Raw genomic sequence first — 21,562 nt, forward strand, 5'->3', positions numbered from 1 at the left:
AATGACTAATATTTTGTCTTTATATCTAAACGCTTAATGATCAAGAATTAAAACTGTTTGTTTTAAACATCTGAATATCAATAGTTTATCGATATGTAATCACAATACATATTATACTTCATATAAAATCGTTGTTAAATATTGCATCAACAAAATAATCGAAAAAACTTAGTTCTAGAAAAAAATTATTATTTAATAATAGTTAAAATATTTGAATATATAAATATTTAATAATAGTTAAAATATTTGAATATATAAATAAATATTTTAAGTTTGATTAAAAAAAAGTGAAACTACCTAAACTACATAACAAAATTATATTAACAAAAATAATTGCTAAACGTTATTAGAAAAAATGCAATCATCATCTTTTACCAATTTTCGCAAATAATTTTATCAATTTTTGATGACCAATCAGTACGATCAAGAATTAAACATTATCAAAATAAAAAGGGGAAATAATTTGGATAGCTGATAGTTGGAGAAATTGAGAGCGTGATTTTTTTGCAAAAGAGAAAACATATGGAGTGAACTTTAATAAAAGTATGGGTTTCAAAAGAGTTTGAGTGAGATTACTCTATCACAGATCTGATTTAAGACCACAAGCAATTATGACAAGTTCATTGCATAAAATTGACAATAAGATATTATTTCACATTCATTCCTATATTCCTTAAACACGTACTGTACAATAATACTAATGAACAGTTTACATGCACACAAATAAACAAAAAGCCCAATATTAATCCTATTTTAAGAGTACACATTCGTTCTCAGAAATTTCCTTCATTTATACCGAACTCAAAAAATCGCTAGAATCCAGTAATGTCTTACACTTAGTCCTTTCTAGTGCCTGAAACCACCTCAATTTTGATTTCCCATAGATTAAGAACCCCAAAATAAACACACATCAATAGTAATAAGGCCAACATCACCAACCAAGTCCCTTACCACCCTAGCAGTAATAATCAACACATTTTAGCCATCCAGACTCCGCAGCCAAAGGCCTAAGCATAAAATTTCCCTCAATCTACATGTATCATGTAATTAGAAAATAAGTCTAACTACTTAGTTAAGCTGAGCATACTTGGGCGCCAAATAGTTGTTGCAGAAGTCTGATCAAGAACTTTTGACATTTTTTATGAAGCTTTAACTTGATTTCGGTCTAAAAATAATAACACAACACAAAATAAATCCTTAACGGCCTATATGACCCCGGGTTATATCTTAAACCCAAACCAAAGGCCAATAACATAGTCATCCCACACAACCCAGGGCTCCTCCACCATTAATTCACCTAGAACTACTGATTTTATGGTTACACTAAAGAATTATAGTTATGTGATCATGAATGAACAATTTTTAATCAAAATTCAATGTTTTACACCCCACAATCCTTGTCACACATATTTTGTTTCCACCTTAGGTTAAGCCCAAACCCTCCCCTGGTATCATAACTACAACATCTAAGGCAAAGGATTCGAGATACCAAATTGGAGGAACGAATTACTTATCTTTATGAAGAATTCTAATAAAATAACTAGTGAAATTAGCCCTAAGTCGCCTCTGCACTTCTCCAAAATATTCTTGAGTAAGAATGAGCAATTTTGGGAAATTTTTTACATTAACTACAACTTACCCTGCTATAGCACTCTGATCGCAAAATTGCCCATTTTGCAACACACCTTCAAACCTTGGCATCCTAAGCCAACTCTTCATGCCGAGCTCGATATCGGGATTTTTACTCACCCAAATTCAATTTCGAAAGTCCTACATACTCACCCAAATTCAATTTTGAAAAGTCCTACATACTCAACATCTTAGATAAAAGTACAACTAGCTTTGTAATGCCCCAAACCGTCATTACTTAGGTGGGACCAAACAATTTGTGGAATAATTTGATCGGACCTGTACCATCCCACAATAACGGGAGTATTCCCACCACAGAGATGCCTCTATGGTGGCATAGGAATCGCCATAGCAGGACAGTCCGGACAGAAATAAAAGACGCAAATTATTTTCCTCCTTCTTTTGTTAAGTGTAAAATTAGGCGAGGGTCACCTAGAAACCCTCAAAAAAGATGATGTAGCCTTGGAGAAAAGGGAGGAAGAGAATTCTAGTAGAAGGGAGGCTATAAACCACAGATTTTAGGCCCGTCTCTATTATTTCTCCTTTCGAAAGTCAGAAATCATGCGATAATCCTTCTACAGCTGCTTGGCGCCCAAGTAGGCTAGGTTTTCTTAATTAAGTAGTTGTAAACCTGTTTTCACATATACGATACCATATTTTAATGGGATATTTCATGCTTAGGCCTTCGGGCACAGAATTGAGATGGCTAAATGTTGTTATTACTGTGTAGGATAGTATTGTATGGGTATATGGGTCTTGATTAGCTTGTGATTAGTCGTAGTGGTTCCGTTTTTGAATGTAAGCCTTGGTAATACATATTGAGAGGTATGATAATCATCATGAGGCTAAGTGTAGGGTGATTTTTGGGTTGTTATGACAACAAATGGAGGTCCAGTATTGATTATTCGGGTATATAAAAGGATATGCCTGCATGCACAATTGTGTGTGTCATGCTGATTATTCTCATAAAGTATATGAGTAATGTGTATTCATGAAATAAAATGATGAACGTGAAAAAACTAATGTAAGCAATTGTATGAAATGAACTTGTTACTTGAATGTGCAAGCTGTGAAGTATTTATTGTGTTTGTGATTATGGTTGTTGGATCGGGTATCACGTCAGTACATACTAGATTAGGTGTCATGTCGATACATACTAATAATCGAATCGGGTACCACAGCGATACGTATTGAATCGGGTGTCACACCGATACATATTGGATCGAATATCACGCCGGTATAAACTAACATTTTGGATATGGGTTCCATGAGATAATCATTATTGATTGAATATAAATTCATATGCATGGACTATTGTATTTGAAATTGGCATAATTGTAATTGACAGACTCATCCTGTATAATAATTAATGTGAGAAAACTGAAAGTTCGAATGTTATCTGTGTTATTACATGATAGTAAAGTCATTTATGAAATTGTATATTTCGCCTGAAATAATAATTAGTAATGTGTTCCTGCATATGTCTGATTTTATCATATTGTGGTGGCCAAATATGTTCGGTATCTCGAGTATGGAAAGATATAAAAATAAGAACTAGGATAGTCAACTTGAGAATGAATTGGCTAGGTTAAACCTTGTAAAGGAAGCTCAGTCCAGGATGGTAAGTTCTGATATGGTATACTAGGTGATCAAGGGTCAGTTTGTTGTTGTGGAGACTTAATTTTTAAAGTGTAGTAAGTAGGCCAGACTAATTTGGGGTGATGTGTAGTCGAAAACTCATCCAGGTGTGATAGAAAAGCTAGGCCTTGATCTATATTAGAATTGGAAGTGGACCAACTAGAAGGAATAAGTGCTAGGCTTGAATGGTAAGAAGGAGGTAAAGTAGGGATAGTAGAATTTTGTGCATAAAGGTTAGGGAGGTGTATTTTCTTAAGTGCATTCTTCTTCTTGTTAATTGTTGTATATTATGTTGTGCACATCGAGTTGACCGATGATGTCTACCAGTACCTGTTGGTTGTACTAATACTACTCTTTATATGCCATTTGGCATAGTCTGGTTGCAGGGTCAGTGATGTTTCTTAGGTGAAGACGAAGATGATTCTCCAACAACTTCTATTCTTCCTTCCTTATGGTGGGAGTTGTGTCGTTACTCTATTTATGTACAGTATCTATAGTAGCTTTTGTACTTGTTTAGACTAGAATTCTTGGGGGTATTAGAATATTTCTTGTAATCAACCTTGGAGTCTTAAATAATAAATACAACTTCATAAATTTCTTGAGCCGTTGTTTTGTTATTTTGTTAATCTTCCGCATGTTTTTCCTTTTATGGGATTGAGGGCTCTTGTAACACCCCAAAAATTTCTATACTAAGATGCAAACCATTCTTCGTATGCGTATAGGTCTGAAACTAATAAATTCTAATTGTAATATAATTATTATGACTGATTCTTGAGTGTTTGAAGTGTGTTTGATATGAATTAGTGTCACAAGAATCCTCTATCACAAAGTCGAGTTGAAAGCTTCCTTACCGATTGAGTCTCGGTAAAAGATTTTACTTGGTTCAACTTCAAACGATTATATCTCCTAGAATATAAATAATTAGGTGGCCCATGACCTATCAAATTAAAGGACTTTTAGTCCTCTTTCTAAGCCACCAAGTTTGCTTCATTTTGAGTTAGGAGTAACACTTTATGACTATTTTACTAGAGGCTGCCAGATCATCAAAAGTTACGACTCAAATCTACGACCCATAGAGTTTTCTACGAGTCATAGGAACGATTAGTAGAAACCCTGAACACTTTGAAAAATTAAAGTCTTTAGGTCTTTTCTATGAGTCTTGATTACGACCAGTAGAAATTCTTACGATTTGTAAGAATGAGTCGTAGACTTTAGTGTCACATTCCAGTAGCTACTGGAAAGTGCACAAAATTCCTACGAATGGGCCTTACACCCGTAGAAAAAATTACGACCAGTAGAAAAGGGATCCATAGACCCCAAGACCAACCTCCATAGAATCCTACGAGTGCTTTCCATGATTAGTAGAAAAGTCTACGAACAATAGAAGCTTGGTTGTAAACTCAAAACACCTTGAACCAGTGAGGTCCAATTTTGGGCTATAGTCTCTACGATTGGTCTTCTATGATCCGTAGAAGGACCTATAGAGGGCCAAAAGTGAGTTTTAGTGAGGGATATTCTAGTCTTTTCCCATCTTTCTCAAACTGAACCCAAGTCGTTTTGGGACTAAAATCAGTTCCTTATTAATACCCAACGTGTCATTCCTCTCATTATTACTTATAATGTTTTGAGAGCAAGGATTGGGGAGAAAAAGAGAAGTTGGGGTTCAAGAGTTTCAAGCTAGAGTTGCAAGTTTTCCTTTGATAATCTTCGTTCTAGTTATGTAAGGCTATCATAACGTTGGACTAACTTCGTCCTCATGTCCTACATCCTTTTACAGTCAAGTTGAGTTTGAGTTTGAGTTCCCATCCCAATAAATTGAATTCTTGGAGTTAATTATATTATTTATTATTAAGTTATAGTATACGTTTGATTGTACATTGATGGGTTGAGTTCTTGAGGTTATGGATTCATGTTTGCATTCACATAAACCCTAAATGAGTTTTGCCCTAGTTATTATATGCATAAATTTTGAGTTTAAAAATGACTATGTTCATCATTTAATTGAGAAAAAAATTGACATGAGTATGAGTTTGAGAAGCCTTTCACTTATCATCTTGAGCATGAGTTGAGTAGTCTCTTGATTTTTATTTTGAGCATGAGAAATTTCGAGTATATACATATGAGTTTAGCACTACTACATTTAATGTCTATTTTCAGATGAGTTGAGTTTGAGTTAAGTCCAAAAGAGACTAATTGAGTTATGAGCATAATAAGCTATATTTTGGAAGTAGTATTGCACACCGATTTGGTGAGAGAATAGAACAACTCGAACCCGATGTAGCCAATGTAGTATAGGATTGTACCGTCCATTTGTCATGACCCCGACCCACTATGTATGGCACCCACACTAATCCTCCATTAGGAGAACCATTTTTACAGTCAAAATAATCAAACTTATAAGATAAAACAGTTAAAGACTTGCAGAAGAAGGAATTAAACCAGAATAAGACTGAGTTCTCATAAACTCAGCAAAACAGTTTAAATATCACACGAAATGTGGAAACATCCTTGGAATTGAAAGTCGTCCGTACCAAAACTCTAACCAAATGTAAATAAAAGAAAAGGGAAATACTCTCCAAAAGAAGTCATAATATTAAACGATTGTCTGAACATCTGAGTCCCGGATGAAGGACTTAGACAATGAGAAAATCCACAACAGCATTACAAAATAGCTCACTCTTGGACTTTGAATAAGCTTCTACTCTTCTAAACGAGATCTCTCTACAGCCGGCTGAATATGCCCTATACTCAACAAAAGGCAGAGCAAGAGTAGTATCAGTACACAAAAACAACGGTATACTGGTAGGATCACGTGGTTAGCTAGTAAACGGATCATAGACAAGTAAATTTCACACAATAGGCATATACATATATATAATATCTCAACTTATCTCAAGTTCAACTATATTCAGCAATATCACAACTCAATATCTTCCACATGCTATAACTTCACACAAGGGTCCTCTCAAGGGACCTACAAACAATCAACTTTGTGCCAGAATGTGATACACGATCCAATTTTGTATCGGAATGTGACACCCGATCTAAATATATCATGTCAAAATGTAACACCCGATCCAAATATGTGTTGAAACGTGACACCTGATCCAAGCATACCATAATCACAAATACATTTAGTATTTACAGTATTTATATTACCAAGAACAAGTTCATCACAAAAACAGGCCAACAAGTGATCATTTCACACATAATCTAGCATGTTCCCCCATTCAAATATACATATGCATATCATTAAGCAATTTAACAAGTATATGAAATACATACGGGAAACTAGACTATCACCTACCTAAAATTCAAGCTTTAACAACTTTACAATGCAAGAACCTTTCCTTTCCGAGTTCGTTCTTCTTGTTCTTGGTCTAGAAAATAGTAAATACATATAAAGGATTAATAAAATGGCCTAACTATCATGAAATATAACACAATTCACACTTTAAGCCAAACCCATGATTCTAACACCACCCTAGGGCTATTTTCCACCATTAGTTTTCAGTTCAAACCCTCCCCCAACGATTACCAACCATAGTTTCTAGGTTCTAGAAATCAAAGAATGAATTTAGGGAGTAAAATCCTTACCTTAAGCGTGGAAATCCATGGAAAATCGTTAGAAATCTCTCTAGGTCGCCTCCTAAAGCTTTAGGAATGTTTGATAGAAAAAGACCGTTCTAAGTGTTTCCCCAACTTAAATCTCGTCTACCCCACTCTGGCGGGACCCATCCTACTCTTGCAGGGCCGCTCTAGAGGGAGAAATCCTACTCTGGTGGGTTGCACAGAAACAGTGAGCTCGAAGTTTGATCTTCAAGCCCCCATTTAACAACAGACCCCCTTCCCCCAAAAAATATACCCTTCATGTCAAATCTAATTTCGAGAGTTTTACTCACTCGAATACGATTCTACGAAGCCGTAAATGCTCCATATCGTCTTGGCTATCCTCATATCCAATTAAATCAAAGATTTTCTCTTCCATGATTCACATGGTCACCCTAGACTTCACTTGACTCAAAATTCGTTCAAGTCTAGCCTAGGCTAAATTTTTCTGAAGTTACTACCCAAAGTTTTTTGTCCCAAAATCCTTCCCCATTGACCTAATACTAACGACGGGGACATGTTGTTAAACCATTGGGCGACTCCTCATTGTACCAAAAAAGGACTTTTATTGGATATAGAGATGAGTTTGCGTCTTTTATCCCAGCCAGGTATTGGACATTTGTGACAACGACAACAGTTTAGTATATCATCACTAGCTCATAAGTGGTGGTTGTCAGATAGAGAAACTCCTCAAGAAGTAAATTTATTATATTTTATAATTGAGTTGCATTGCTATTCTTTAAAGAATTGTTTCTTATTATATTTCATTATTATTTGAGTGGAGCTGTTTCTAGAGTTGAGTATTCTGAGTAAGTTTCCTTTTGTCATTTTACATACTTGTATATTCCATGTACTGACGTCATTCGACCTGCATCATTTTATGATACAGATATAGGTGATAGAGATCCTTAACCAACGCATCGTTGAAGATCAGTTCTACCCAGCTTTTGGTGAGACTTATTTGCATTCAGAGGCCTCCTCGAGTCTTTATCCTTTCAGATATTTACTATTAGTTTGAGGTAGCTACGGGCATGTACTGGTACCTATTTCAGAGTCAGTTCTAGATACTTCATAAACTAGTAGACAGAGTTAAATTTATCTCCTTGAGTATGTTTTTGAAATATTGAGTTAAGTCTCATATATTTTACGCAATTGAGTTTCATGATTGTGTTAAAGAGTATTAAATTGCATGCCTTATTTTACCCATCCAAACTATTTTATGAGTTAAAGTCTTCCGCTAAGTGAGTTAGCCAGGACAAGTGGTTCGCTTAAGACCAACAATAGTTTTTTGGTGTCGGCCACGCTTAGGGTGTTTGCTCGAGGCATGAAAGTTCTCTTATTTAGGCATTAGAGTAGATGTCCTTACGACCTGGTTGATTGGGCCATGACAATTTGGTATTAGAGCCCAAGTTATCAGTGTCCCAGTACAAGAGTAAGTGTGGAATAGAATTCTATGAATTGGTGTGTTGACGTCCACATCTAATTTTCAGGAAGCTATTAAGCATTCTAGGAAGTCGTTCCATTTCTTCTCTCTTTTCATACGGTCTATCGCTTGTGGTATGGGTTGAGTCTAATTGGTATCTCAATAAGTAAATCGAATTTCATCATCGCGGCTAAAGGAACACAAGCAACAGAAATTAAAACCAAGAAGGTTCTAATTAGTATCTGGCCTTAGAGGCAGTGTAAGTGCATGAATGATCAACTAGTGGCCACACATGAAGCAAACTATGTAATTATTTGACTTGCTTGTATGGTGTAGTTTAAATTTTGTGATTTGTGCATTGTGATGCATGCCTGGTTAACGATGTGTGATTTGTGCTTACGTTAATAATATGATGTGTGAATTGTGCTTGCACAAATAATATGATGTGTTGTGAATTTTGTGTTGCCTTAGGTAAATGCCTATGGGTGAAATGTACTTGCGTGAATATTGAAATTCGCAAGGAGGAAGAATTGCTTAAGCCTTTATGAACTGGGAATAGAAAAAAGAGTTGGAACTCGTTGAGAGTAATGATCTAGTGCTAATCTGTAAGGTTATTAATGAACAGATTTTTGTGATGTGCTTGTTGTTTATGCCAAAGTAATGAGGAAACGTTTTGTGGGTATAATGTTGGGTTCAATCTTGGGGTGAACTCCACCGAATCTATTTAAGAGAGGGTCATCTATGGCTTACTTTTAATCCAGAAGTCAATAAATGATCCCAAGGAGTGGGGAGGGAGAGGAAAACCTTCAGGAAATTTCCCTTGGAAACTAGTCCCTGCCTAGGCCGCCATAGTGGGTTGACCTCGCTATAGAGGAAATTCTCCCTCCATGGTGGGTTAGGGTGAGATAGAGTCTCTGCCTTTTCTCCCCTATTTTATAATTCGATTTTGGAGCACGTAATGGTTAGTTCCAGCTTCCAAACTAGTGTAAAATAATAGAGAAATGAGTTAAAATGGACTAGAATTCATTTACGGCTAAAGGAATTAAGCGATTCAGCATCCACATGCTTACAAGAACTGAGTTAAAAAAATAAGAAATAGAAATAATTGTTACATTGCCCAAACGAGGCAAACCAAAATAAGTAGAAAAAATCTCTAACTATAGGGAGGGAGAGTGTCGGCATTAGAATCTAGTCCTCCAGGGCACGGTCACCTATCCGAGCATTGCTCAGATGAGGGAACTCCGCGAAATCCTCCTAGCCAAGTGTAAAGAGCTCCTTTTGGGGGGCAACACAAGAGAAGACCACCTTAATGGTATTCCACATCCTGGCCATCAACCGATCCCTCACTATACCTTTATTCCTCTCATGCCTCAACTAGAGGCAAAGCATCTCGACCTCAAGGGCGGTGGAAGGTGGAACCAATGAAGAGGAACTAGTAGTGGTACCTCCTAGTGTCCTCTGAATAGTGGCCAAGTCCTTCTCCACGTGGTCGTCGGAGAGTGGGTGTTGTGACTAGGAAGGCAGTCGTCCTCATCATCATCCTCCTCATCCTCCACCTCTATTTCTGCCCTACTACTCTCGACCCCTCCCATCCTCATCTTCTTCATGCCTGCGGTGGAACCCTACTTGATCCAGAGGGGGTGGAAGAGGGGATCCATGGGGAGTACTCACCAGCATCCATGAGTGGCACTGCTGCCCGCTTGCATATCGCTGTCACAAGCCCTGTAGGAAGAAGGCCTTTTTATTTCCTAGGCAAACATCTTCCATTGGGACACTATCTGTGCCCCTACGTTCATCCTGATATCGCTCATGGCACAAGCCAGTACTAAGGCTTGAGGGTATGTCATAGAAATCTGATTGCCCAAAGGGCGAATCCTTCTGGCCTCCAAATTCAGCTACCTCTTAGCGTCAAACGATCAGTGAGTACTGGTGATGCCCTTTAAAGTAGCCCAATAGACTCGGTCCTGGAACTCGTCCTCTACCAGTATGTCTTGTAGTCACACCAGGTCCATCTACCTCAGCTTGACCCCATAAGCAGCATTAGAGACCTCTGGTACCTCGAGCACAACATTAATGAACTATGTGCTCATCGAGATGTCCACCCTGTGAATGCAGATGAAAGGGTTGGGATCATCCCAACACACGGTGGGGAGGAGGGCATACAACTCCCTCACCTATCCGAAAAGTGTTCTCGAAGGAGTCTCCACTAATGGACCCCAACCAAACTTCACCAGTTATGCATAAAAGGTCAAAGCTTTTCCCTCCAAACCTAGCATGTGGAAGGCCCGCTCGCAGAGGAATTTGTTTTATCGCTAGTCTCAGTACCTCTCTTGACTGGCATGGTCGAGGAACAAGACAAAGGGTAGGTTCACCTCATTGATTTTGGCCATTGATGTTGTTTAAAAAAATCTGCAATTCATAGGAGTATAGGTTAGAATCTGGTTTAGATAAATGAATGCATGTAAAGGAAAATGATTAGACATGGACTGGGAAGTCACTGTTTTGCAGTCTCTCGCTATGTCACCATGATCCCGCCATAGTGAGGCCGTCATAGCGGTAACAAGGCTGCCATGGAGGCTTTCATCTTGTTAGAACTTCAAGGGTGTATCCATGGCACCCCTTCGCCCAAAAACTTCATTTTTACCAAAATTTCATCAGATTAGTGTTCCTAAGGTACCCTAGCACCTAAATATGCTAGATTCTAGCACTTCATCCCCTAAATCATGCCCAAATCTAAGTGTCAACCAAGAACACCATTCAAACTTCCCCACCCATTTCGAAAATGTGTTGACCCTATTTTTCCATAATCCTTACGCTCTGAACATTGTAGGGAAGTTGTGAATGTAAAAGAAGTACCTATGCTACATTTATTACATCAAATCAAACAACCCATTTGAGTTTCAAAAAAACTACCCAAAGCCCATTCTACCCAACCGATTCTCATAATACAATCGTTGTTAAGTAAATGATGAAGCAATTAGAGTAGAGAACGAGATTATTACCTTAGATTCAACGTTCGAAGCAAAGCGTTTGAGAGTATTTTGAGAGTTGAGAGTGAGTAAAGAGAGAATTGAGAAGCCCATTATACCAAACTGCTTCTCCTCTAAACTGATCTCGTCATTCCGCCATGGCGGTAGAGATCCCGCCACAGCAGCCACGCTAGGGAGGGATTCCCTCGCCATAGCGGGGTCAGGCTGGGTTTATGGGGCAAATTTTTGTCCTTTCGACTCATTCTTCCTAGTTCAATTCTTTGGCAAGGTCCTTTTGCATTTAAGCCTCGAGATATGAGGTCCTTCATTAGTCAATGATGAGTGGCCCCGCTAGTCCTTGAGGAATTCCAATCGACTAAGGCCTAATCCTCTATTATCATTCAGAGATGAACGTGTGGTAAATTTGTACCTATTTTAACAACACAAACCATCGTTATTTAGGTGGGACCAAGAATTTTGTGAACTAAGTTGATCAGAACTGTACCATCCCGCCACAGTGGTGCCGCCATGGTGACATAGGACCCGCCATATCGGGACAATCGAGGGCTGAATTAAAAGACGTGAATTTTTATTTCCTCCTTCTCCCTTTAAGTGCAAAATTAGGCGAAGGTCATCTAGAAACCCTTAGAAAAGCTGCTCCTGCCTTGGAGAGAAGGGAGGAATAGAATTCTAGCGCAAGGGAGGCTACAAACCACAGATTTCAGGTCCGTCTTCATCGTTTCTCCTTTCAAAAATCAGGCATCATGCGATAATCCTTCTACAACTGTTTGACATCCAGGTAAGCTAAGTTTTTTTAATTGAGTAGTTATAAACCTATTCCCCTAATATTTTGCTATTATCCATAATTAAGTAAATATACCTATAAAATTATATTTAATGTTAAAATATTATTGTTTCGATAAATTTCCCTAATATCAACTAAGGTTTTTCCTTATATACTACTAATAGCAATCTTAAATATTAAACTTTATGGGTAGATCGTGGGCCAAATTGTTCTAGATTCTAAATATTAGGAAAAATACATAAATGTATTTTAAGAAAATAATTAAATTAATATTCTTAAATATTTAAAAATGTCAAATTAACAACACAAACCTTCTTGTACATTTAAAATTATAAATTTTAATTTCTAAATTTATGTCAAATTAAATTATTTGATTTTCTCGCAAATATAGTAGTATGGTTCTAGGATCCTTCTTTCTTCTATCCCTAATAACCTCCCTTTTAGGGCGGCTTAGTATAATATTGTTATAATTTAACATTATTTTCTTGTGTTGAATTAGGGTATTCTCAATAATTTAGTTGAACACAACTATTCACTGCATACAGTACAAGTATTTATCATCTTTCTTACTGCAAACAAATCTGACACAAAGATTCTCCCTTTTCTTGATTTTCAGATTTTCTTAAACAATAGGAGAGTGATTACCTAAACAGATTAAGCTTAGTAAATTCTACATTATTTTCTTGTTTGTCCTTTTCTGAGCCCGTTCAGGGTTTTTGGTTCTTGATTCATACATATATATATAGAAAAGAATAGATTTTTTTGCTTACCTCTCTCAGAAATCATTCCTCTTCCCCAAACCTTATCCCTCTCATCTCCTTCTCTCTCGCTTCCTCTTCCTCTTATATTCATCTGTTAAAGGTCCAATCTTTGAGTTTTCTTGGACTTGACAGAGAAAGAGGGAGAGAAAGACATAGAGAGAGGTCTAAATGGAAGGTGTTTTACAAACAAGAGGGTTTCTTTCTTTGCCTTCCAAACCAAAAATCAAGGCTTTTTACCCACTGCCTCAAGGGGGTCTAAGGAACAGATTCAATTCTTTAAGTACTTTAAAACCTAAGCCCCCTAATGGGTTATCTCTATCCTCAAATGGGTTTCAAAAAGTTGAAGGCTTTGACACGAAGCTTCAGTTGTTTGGCCAAAAGAACAGAATTTTTCCAATATGCAAAGCTGAGGCTTCTGCTGCTGCTGCAGCTGATGGCCAGCCACTTTTTGTTGAAAAGGAGCCACCTAAGTTTATGGGGATTGAATTTGTGACCCTCAAGAAAATTATACCACTTGGGGCAATGTTCTTTTGTATTCTTTTCAATTATACCATCCTTAGGGACACTAAGGATGTATTGGTTGTAACAGCCAAAGGGTCCAGTGCTGAGATTATCCCTTTCTTGAAAACATGGGTGAATTTGCCTATGGCTATAGGCTTCATGCTGTTGTACACAAAGTTGGCTAATGTGTTGTCAAAGGAGGCTCTTTTTTATACTGTTATACTTCCCTTTATTGCATTCTTTGGGGCGTTTGGGTTTGTTTTGTATCCTCTTAGCAATTACTTTCACCCTACAGCTTTTGCCGATAAGCTTCTCAATACTCTTGGTCCAAGATTTCTTGGACCAATTGCTATATTGAGGATCTGGAGTTTCTGTTTGTTCTATGTCATGGCTGAGCTTTGGGGAAGTGTGGTGGTTTCAGTACTCTTTTGGGGATTTGCTAATCAGGTATATATGTGTCCATGAATATATTTTGTGCATTAGTAACCATTTTAAGGATGCATAATCTTATTGTGTGGATAATCTGTTTAGTTAGATTCTGATATTATCTAGTATTTGCACGTTACTCTTTGTTTCTGAATGGTTGCTGCTGCAATTTTTCGAGGTTAAACGGATCTCTTTATAGCAGGAACAGTCTGATATACATGTGCTACCAGACTCTTACGTTCTTGGTGTTACTTTAGGGAGAGGAGGCAAGGTGGTATAGCATAAGGGTGAAATTCTATATTGTTAGAATGGTGGATGGCTTAGCTAAGAGTTCTGTTTGTGGTACAGCTGTGCTCACTGAGTCTTAAAATATTATCATCATTTTATCATTGATTCATGTCTTGGTCTGCTGTTTTCTTAGTTGCAGTTGGTCAATCAAATTTGTGAACGTTTCATTCTGTTCCTTGCTGTTATTACCATTCGAACCATTGTTCTCGCCAGTTATAATATGATCATCGACATATCTATATGTTTATAATCACTACCCTTGAGCTTTGGCCGGGGGAAGCTGTTATTGAACCTACCAGTGATTGTTTTGCATGATTTTTTGCAGATTACGACTGTCGATGAGGCTAAGAGATTCTATCCTTTGTTTGGACTTGGTGCAAATGTTGCTCTTATTTTCTCTGGTCGCACAGTGAAGTACTTTTCTAGCTTGAGAAGCTCTTTAGGTCCTGGAGTTGATGGTTGGGCCATCTCCCTGAAAGGGATGATGAGTATTGTTGTGTTGATGGGTGGGGCAATCTGTTTCTTTTACTGGTGGGTGAATAGAAATGTTCCTCTCCCAACTCGTAGCAAGAAGAAGAAGGTAATTCAAACCCATATGCCATTGCTTTGCTATAGGCAGCAGTTACTTCCGAAGCAACTAGTTGGTAGTATAAACTATTTGTCTTTTAGTTTCGTATAAAGCACTCTCTGTCATCAATTTGTTTCTGAGAAGCAGATGCACCACCTCTTTGTCCCTCTTCTATCTCTTTTACTAAAACGAAGATTCATTGCTGGTTAAATCGTTTCAAATTATTTATCAATTGTGCTTTTCAGGTATTATGCAAAGGTATTTTAAATTGAAGAACCATGTTTACATATTTGCATTATCTGACTGATGTCTTTTGTCAGGTAAAGCCTAACATGACCACAATGGAGAGCTTGAAGTTCTTGGTCTCTTCAAAATATATCAGGGATCTTGCCACATTGGTTGTAGCATATGGCATTAGTATCAACCTTGTTGAAGTTACGTGGAAGTCGAAGCTCAAAGCTCAGGTGAATTATTACTGAGTTCTATTTTTTCTTTACAAGTTTTGAATTCAGATTTGTTTCTCATTTTCACAGGCTATCTCATTCAATCTTTCTCCCTATCACTAATGTGCAGTTCCCAAGCCCTAACGAATACTCCTCATTCATGGGTGACTTCTCAACTGCTACTGGAATAGCAACTTTCACAATGATGTTGTTAAGCCAATGGATTTTTGACAAGTATGGGTGGGGAGCAGCAGCCAAGATAACACCTACAGTCTTGCTCCTTACCGGAGTTGGCTTCTTCTCCCTGCTTTTGTTTGGTGCCCCTCTAGCACCTACTCTTGCCAAGTTCGGAATGACTCCTCTTCTAGCAGCTGTCTATGTGGGTGCAATGCAGAACATTTTCAGTAAGAGTGCGAAGTATAGTTTGTTTGATCCCTGCAAAGAAATGGCCTACATTCCTTTGGATGAGGACACAAAGGTATGATGATATACTTGGTATATACTTATTTAACTTTATGGTATCAGTGAGCTAGAAAGAGCTCTCCAAAGTGCTGAGTTATATTCACATCAGTGCAATCATGCCTTCATGTAAGAAATGAAATTTAAACATGTGTATCTGAAGCCTTTATGTTAGTGGTACATATACATTCTTGGTGATATATGTCACTGACATGACATATACATCTGGTTAGTTAAGTATGACCAGAAAAAGTTCTAGTATCACTTAACAAGCCAACTGATTTGGCTGAAAATTAATATTGAGTAATTTCCTGTATCAGGTTAAAGGGAAGGCAGCAATCGATGTTGTCTGCAATCCACTGGGAAAGTCTGGAGGAGCTTTGATACAACAGTTCATGATTTTGACTTTTGGTTCACTTGCCAGCTCGACTCCCTACCTTGGCGGTGTGCTTTTGGTAATTGTTCTTGCATGGTTGGCAGCAGCCAAGTCTTTGGATGGACAGTTCACTCAATTACGCCGAGAAGAAGAGCTTGAGAAGGAAATGGAGAGAGCATCATTGAAGATCCCTGTCGTGTCTCAAAATGAAAATGGAAATGGTCCTCTCTCGAGTGACTCAACTAATGCTTCATCTGAACCCTCCTCCCCAAGGAGCCTGTAATATCATTATTAAGATCACTTGCAGAACAGGAGGAATAAAAAGCAAATAGATGCGTCAGGTGGTATCTTGGTTGCAGTCCAACTATAGCTGATGTTGTCAAATCTTTGTTGGTTATAGGAATTCATTTTTACTCAGAGAAATAAATTTAGATATAAGAGAGGCATGTCACCAAATTAGCCAACCTGCCATCCCATATTTATTTCCTGGTAGTTACATTTTTTCTCAGTTTTGTAGCTCCGAGTTCTTGTTGAACAACTTTCTTTTGGCAATGTAAGCATGTTTTGTTTCTCCAGAAACGTAGTTATCTTGGTGATGCTTTTATCTGACTCAAGAATGTTTCATGTTACTTTTGTGAAGGAGGTTTTGCATGATGAGATTACTGAAGCTCTTTTTTTTTGTCCTGCAATATAGGGCAATCTTGTTTAAAGAATTCTCCGGTTCTTGCATCTTCATTTCAATCTTGAAAATCATGTTCTGGATTCTTAAGTCTGTTGTACTGGGATTGAGTTTGTAGTGAATTGTCTTACTGTCACTCCTTTCAATGGAATTTGGCTGTGAAAAGTGCTAAATATTCTGTTCCTGTCATTGCCAGACTTCATTCAGAAACTCCAAAGCTCATCAGCAATCATTCTATCTGAAAATTATATGAAAGGTCAAGCCAACATAGTTGATAAACAACATATTTTTTTTTAAAAAAGTCTGCAAAAAATATGACGTTAAAGAAAAAATTGTTTGATTCCCTGAATAATTACACACATAAAATGTGAGGGAGTAGTTATTTTTTTCTTACAACTCTTTCCTCTATATGTATCAACTTACTACAAATTTTCATGAAGTAATTCTATGTACTCATCATCAAAAACATAATTCCATAACGTAATCGTTTGAACATTAGATATATTCATAGCTCAACTATGAGTTTGGCGTTGAACAAACAAAAGCATCCATTTGAATATTTTTGAGATTTCTATAAACTCGTCGGAAAGTTTGGTGGGAGGATTGGTGAGTCGGTGCTTTTCCTCTAACTTGTTTGTGAGGATGTTGAATCCGTTTCTAATGGGATACTTGGGGTTGCTTGCTGGTATAGAACTGGCAATGACATCAAGTTATATGAATATAGCGGAAGAATCTTGTATGAACTGTGATATTGGTTTGTGCCGCTTTGTCATTAACAAGGTTTAATGCAGCATTAGTGTGATATTCTGCTATGTTTTGCCGTCGAAATCGAGGCAAGTTGATTGGAAAATACTGCTTATTTGCACCCAGTGATATTCTTGATGTTGATTCATTTGGCTTTAGGTATTGGCTTTCTTTTCTCTGCGGGCTGTGGAACTTTGTAATAATTGTTTACTTGGTTCAACACAAGGTTCTCATATGTCATTATCAGAATTACATAAATGTAATTATGAAGACAGATTCCAAGTCTCAACTTTATTTGGTTGCAGATGTCTACAAAACATTTGTTATTCAAATGTCAATTAGAAATGATTGATGGTTTCTTGTACCATGACTTCTAAATAAGTTGAAAGTCTGTGAGCCTTTTGTTTTCCACCTGAAGAAACAGATTTCCTTCTTCAACATGGCAATTCTTCTTTCATTTGGCTTCCACCTAATTCTGGCTATCTTAATGGTTTTGCTGATTTCTGCTCTGTCATTTTCAGATTTTGAACCTACAGAGGAGCATGAGGAGGTCAAAAGTATTTGCAAATTTAAACGCCTCACAGAAGTTGAAAGGGAGTGCAAACCTATTTTATCAGTGTCATCTAAAATGAAGCTTGGAAATGATAAAATATATGGTATGGCTAAAGACCTCTCTTTCCAGAATGGAGACTGGGTACAAGAGGCTGGCAGTGCACCCTTGATGCCATTTGATGAGAGTGATATGCCAAAGAACTTTTCTGGTATTGGTTCCACACTGAAACTAGCTTCTTTCTGGTTAATGGGCATGGATTTTAACCGGCAAGCAGATGATGTATTGGGTATCTGTGGAATCTTATCCATTGGAATTACGCGAAACAGGACTCTTTCGGACATTCCACAAAGATGGTCTCCTTGGTTCCATACAAGCCCTGGCTACACTGATTTGACAATCATTTTTGAAGGACTCTATGTTGAGGAAGCCAATGGAGGAGACCGCCTAATGTCTCTATTAGGGACTTCAGTGTCCCCTTTTTCCGAAAGTTCTGTAGACCCTTATGAATGGTCCTCAAAATACAGTTGCAAGAAAAGTTTTGAGCATTCATTCGTGAAGTATGATAGGATAATGCTTATTCTTCGATACCCTCAGATCTTCACTTTGACTAGCAGAGCAATTCTTGGTGAGTTGAGAAGTCTAAATAAGAAGTCAGATCCTGAATATTTCGACAAGGTCCAAATTTCTTCACAGCTGAGCTATGAATCGAAATATCATTTTGTATCTGAGCAACTTGTATCTAGAGCTTGCAATCCATATTCATGTCATGAACTTCCAGATTACAGAATTTCAGTCCACAAAGCGTCACAGTTTTGCAAAGTTCGTCATATTTGGTTCTGCAACATTTGACATTCATGTGGGTTCAGAGTGCCATGGCATGAAGCATTGCAAGAATCTAGGACCATTTGTCCATGACTTGAAGATCACTGAAGGCAAGAATGCTCTGTCCAAGAAGTTTAAGCTCTTAATTACAAATTTGCGCTGCTTACCAGAAATCAATTTCCCTAAGACTGCAAAAGTTTCTGCTGTCTTTAGAGCACTCTCTCCTTCAGAAGATCGCTTGTATTCAGGATCAAGAACCGGTCTTTCTAGAATGACGATTTCTGCTGAAGGAACATGGATTTCTTCCACCGGTAAGCTCTGCATGGTTGGTTGCATTGGCCTAGAGAACGACGCTGATGGATGTGATTCACGAATATGCTTGTACTTACCAGGCACATTTTCAATCACTCAGCGAAATATTCTTACTGGAACCATCTCTAGCATAAAAGAGACTTAACTTCCTTTACGTTTTAAAAAGGAACTCCGTCCTCTGGACATCTGGAACAGCTATCATGACTACAGTAAATCCTACTTATCCTACAGGTTTACAAAAATTGAGATGGTAAGTGCCTTAATGCATAAAGACAACAGTTACAATTTGGGGATGCTTATTACGAAAATAATCCACGGATTTCCAGGCATTGAAGACGATAGAAACTTAACACTACTCTCTTCTTTATCCGATGAGCATTCTTTCCAGGTTAAAGCTTTTCCACATGCCATGTGGAACAAGACTATCTCCAAAACATATCTTTCACTCGAGGTCCTCTCGTTAGGTCATTTGTTTGGAAGTCATTCGTCATTTTTAAGGGAGCATACTTGCCAAGAAGAGAGTAAAGTTCCATCTTTTGTTACTTATGATGATCAAATGATACTTTTAAATGTCTCAGCACAACTGACTGTTACTGAAAAGTATAGTCACGTTGCAAAAATCTTCCTCGAGGGACTTTACGATGCATCCAGGGGGGTGATGCATACAGTAGGCTGCAGGGAAATTCATAGCCAAAAGTTTATGGATTGCTTGATCGAAGTTAAGGTGCAGGTTTCCTCCAAGTCTACTAGGTGGTTGATAAATCCTATTGCCAGTGTAACCATTACAAGTCTGCGGAATCCAGAAGATCCATTTATTTCAGTCCAATCAACTTAAAAACATTTTTGATTCCATATAGAGACAACTCCAAGGAGGTCATGTTTCGCCTGAACTTCGAGACTTGCTTCCGTATATTTGTTCTTTTTGTTGAATTTGACAAGATTCTAGATGAATTAATGTGAATATTTGGTAGGAAGATAATTCTTCTTTAGTATAAAAAGTCAATGTAGGAAATTTATAATTTAAATATTGGTAAACCATTAAATGGTTTCACAAGATAAACCTTGACATTTTAACCCATAGTGATGTCATAAATGACATCAAGAGGAAGATTTCATTCCTATAAATTGGTAGCTCTTGGTTCATTTGTAACACACCTCTCACTTGCCTTCTCATCTCCTAAGGCATTTGATCTTCTTTCTCTTTTGTAGTATTTCACTTGTATTCTTTTGGAGTGAAATAAATATTGGTTGGTCGTGTCCGAGGATTAAGCAAAAGAAAATAAACTTTTGTCCAACCTTGTAAATTTCTGGTATTTTTTTTATTGTTATCCCATTTACTATTTATTAGCTGTCTTTAGATATAGTAATTGTGATTTCATCACTCTCTATATATTCTTCTTTCGCAACAATTGGTATCAGAGCCAAGGTATTATCTGAGTATGCTCTGTAATTGCAGCACAGTCTGAACTTCTACATCAGAAAAGATTTAATTTGGCCTTTTGCAATTGTTAGCTAATAAATAATATTTGTATCAAAATGGGAGATAAGAAAAATGATGAGTCCACATCGAATGTCAATAATATGTCATCGTTGGCATCTTCGCTTATGACAAGAATTGTGTCAAATGCGAAGTTTGTAGTTGAAATTTTTGACAGGTCAGGACATTTCGGAATGTGGCAGGGCGAGGTCCTTGATGTCATTTTTCAACAAGGACTAGACATTGCCATAGAAGAAAAGAAGCCAAACGGTGTAGGAGAAGAAAATCGGAAGATTATCAATCGTGTTGCTTGCAATACCATTCGATCTTATCTTGAAAGAGAACAAAAGTATCCATACACAAAGAAAACTTCTGCAAGTAAATTATTGAATGCACTGGAGGAGAAATTCTTGAAGAAAAATAGTCAAAATAAACTTTACATGAAAAAGGGACTGTTACGCTTCACATATATCCCCGGTATCACAATGAATGATCATATCACCACCTTTAATAAGTTGGCGATGGATTTGCAGATTATGGATGTAACTTTTACTGATAGAGATTTGGCTTTAATGTTGTTAAGTTCACTTCTCGATGAGTTTGAGCATCTTGAAACTACTCTACTTCATGGGAATGATGAAGTACCTCTCAAAGAAGTTTGTTCTGCCTTATATAGTTATGAACAAAGGAAGAGAGAAAAACAAAAAGGTTCAAAAGCAGAAGCACTGTTCGTGAGAGGTCGTTTTAAGAATCAGTCGAGAACGAAGAAAGAAAGATCCAAGTCAAGATCCAAACCCAGCAAAGATGAATGTGCCTTTTGTCGAGAAAAAAGGCAACGGAAGAAAGACTGTCCAAAGTTGAAAAGTAAGACCAAACCAAACAATAGGAAGGTCATCAAGGATTTAAATGTCGCTAACTGTGATGACTCTGATTTCTCGCTGGTTATAACAGAGCCATCCAAATCATCTGATATATGGTTGATGGACTCAGCTTGTAGCTATCATATGTGTCCCAATTGAGACTGGTTTGTTGATTTACAAGAAGGAGAATGTGGAGTTATTCACACCGCAAAAAATAATA

At 37.4% G+C, this 21,562-nt stretch overlaps 1 protein-coding gene across 1 annotated transcript; it reads left to right on the forward strand.

The window, feature by feature from the left end:
- The first annotated feature begins 12,701 nt into the window (after window positions 1-12,701).
- On the forward strand, window positions 12,702-16,474 carry LOC129896919 (plastidic ATP/ADP-transporter). Its single transcript, XM_055972949.1, has 5 exons — window positions 12,702-13,782; window positions 14,375-14,629; window positions 14,938-15,081; window positions 15,191-15,538; window positions 15,840-16,474. The coding sequence occupies exons 1-5, from the start codon at window positions 13,003-13,005 to the stop codon at window positions 16,176-16,178; spliced, it is 1,866 nt and encodes a 621-aa protein (XP_055828924.1). The 5' UTR covers window positions 12,702-13,002; the 3' UTR covers window positions 16,179-16,474.
- The last annotated feature ends 5,088 nt before the right edge of the window (window positions 16,475-21,562 follow it).

The sequence above is a fragment of the Solanum dulcamara genome, chromosome 1 (assembly GCF_947179165.1).
Source record: "Solanum dulcamara chromosome 1, daSolDulc1.2, whole genome shotgun sequence".
Taxonomy (NCBI): Eukaryota; Viridiplantae; Streptophyta; class Magnoliopsida; order Solanales; family Solanaceae; genus Solanum; species Solanum dulcamara.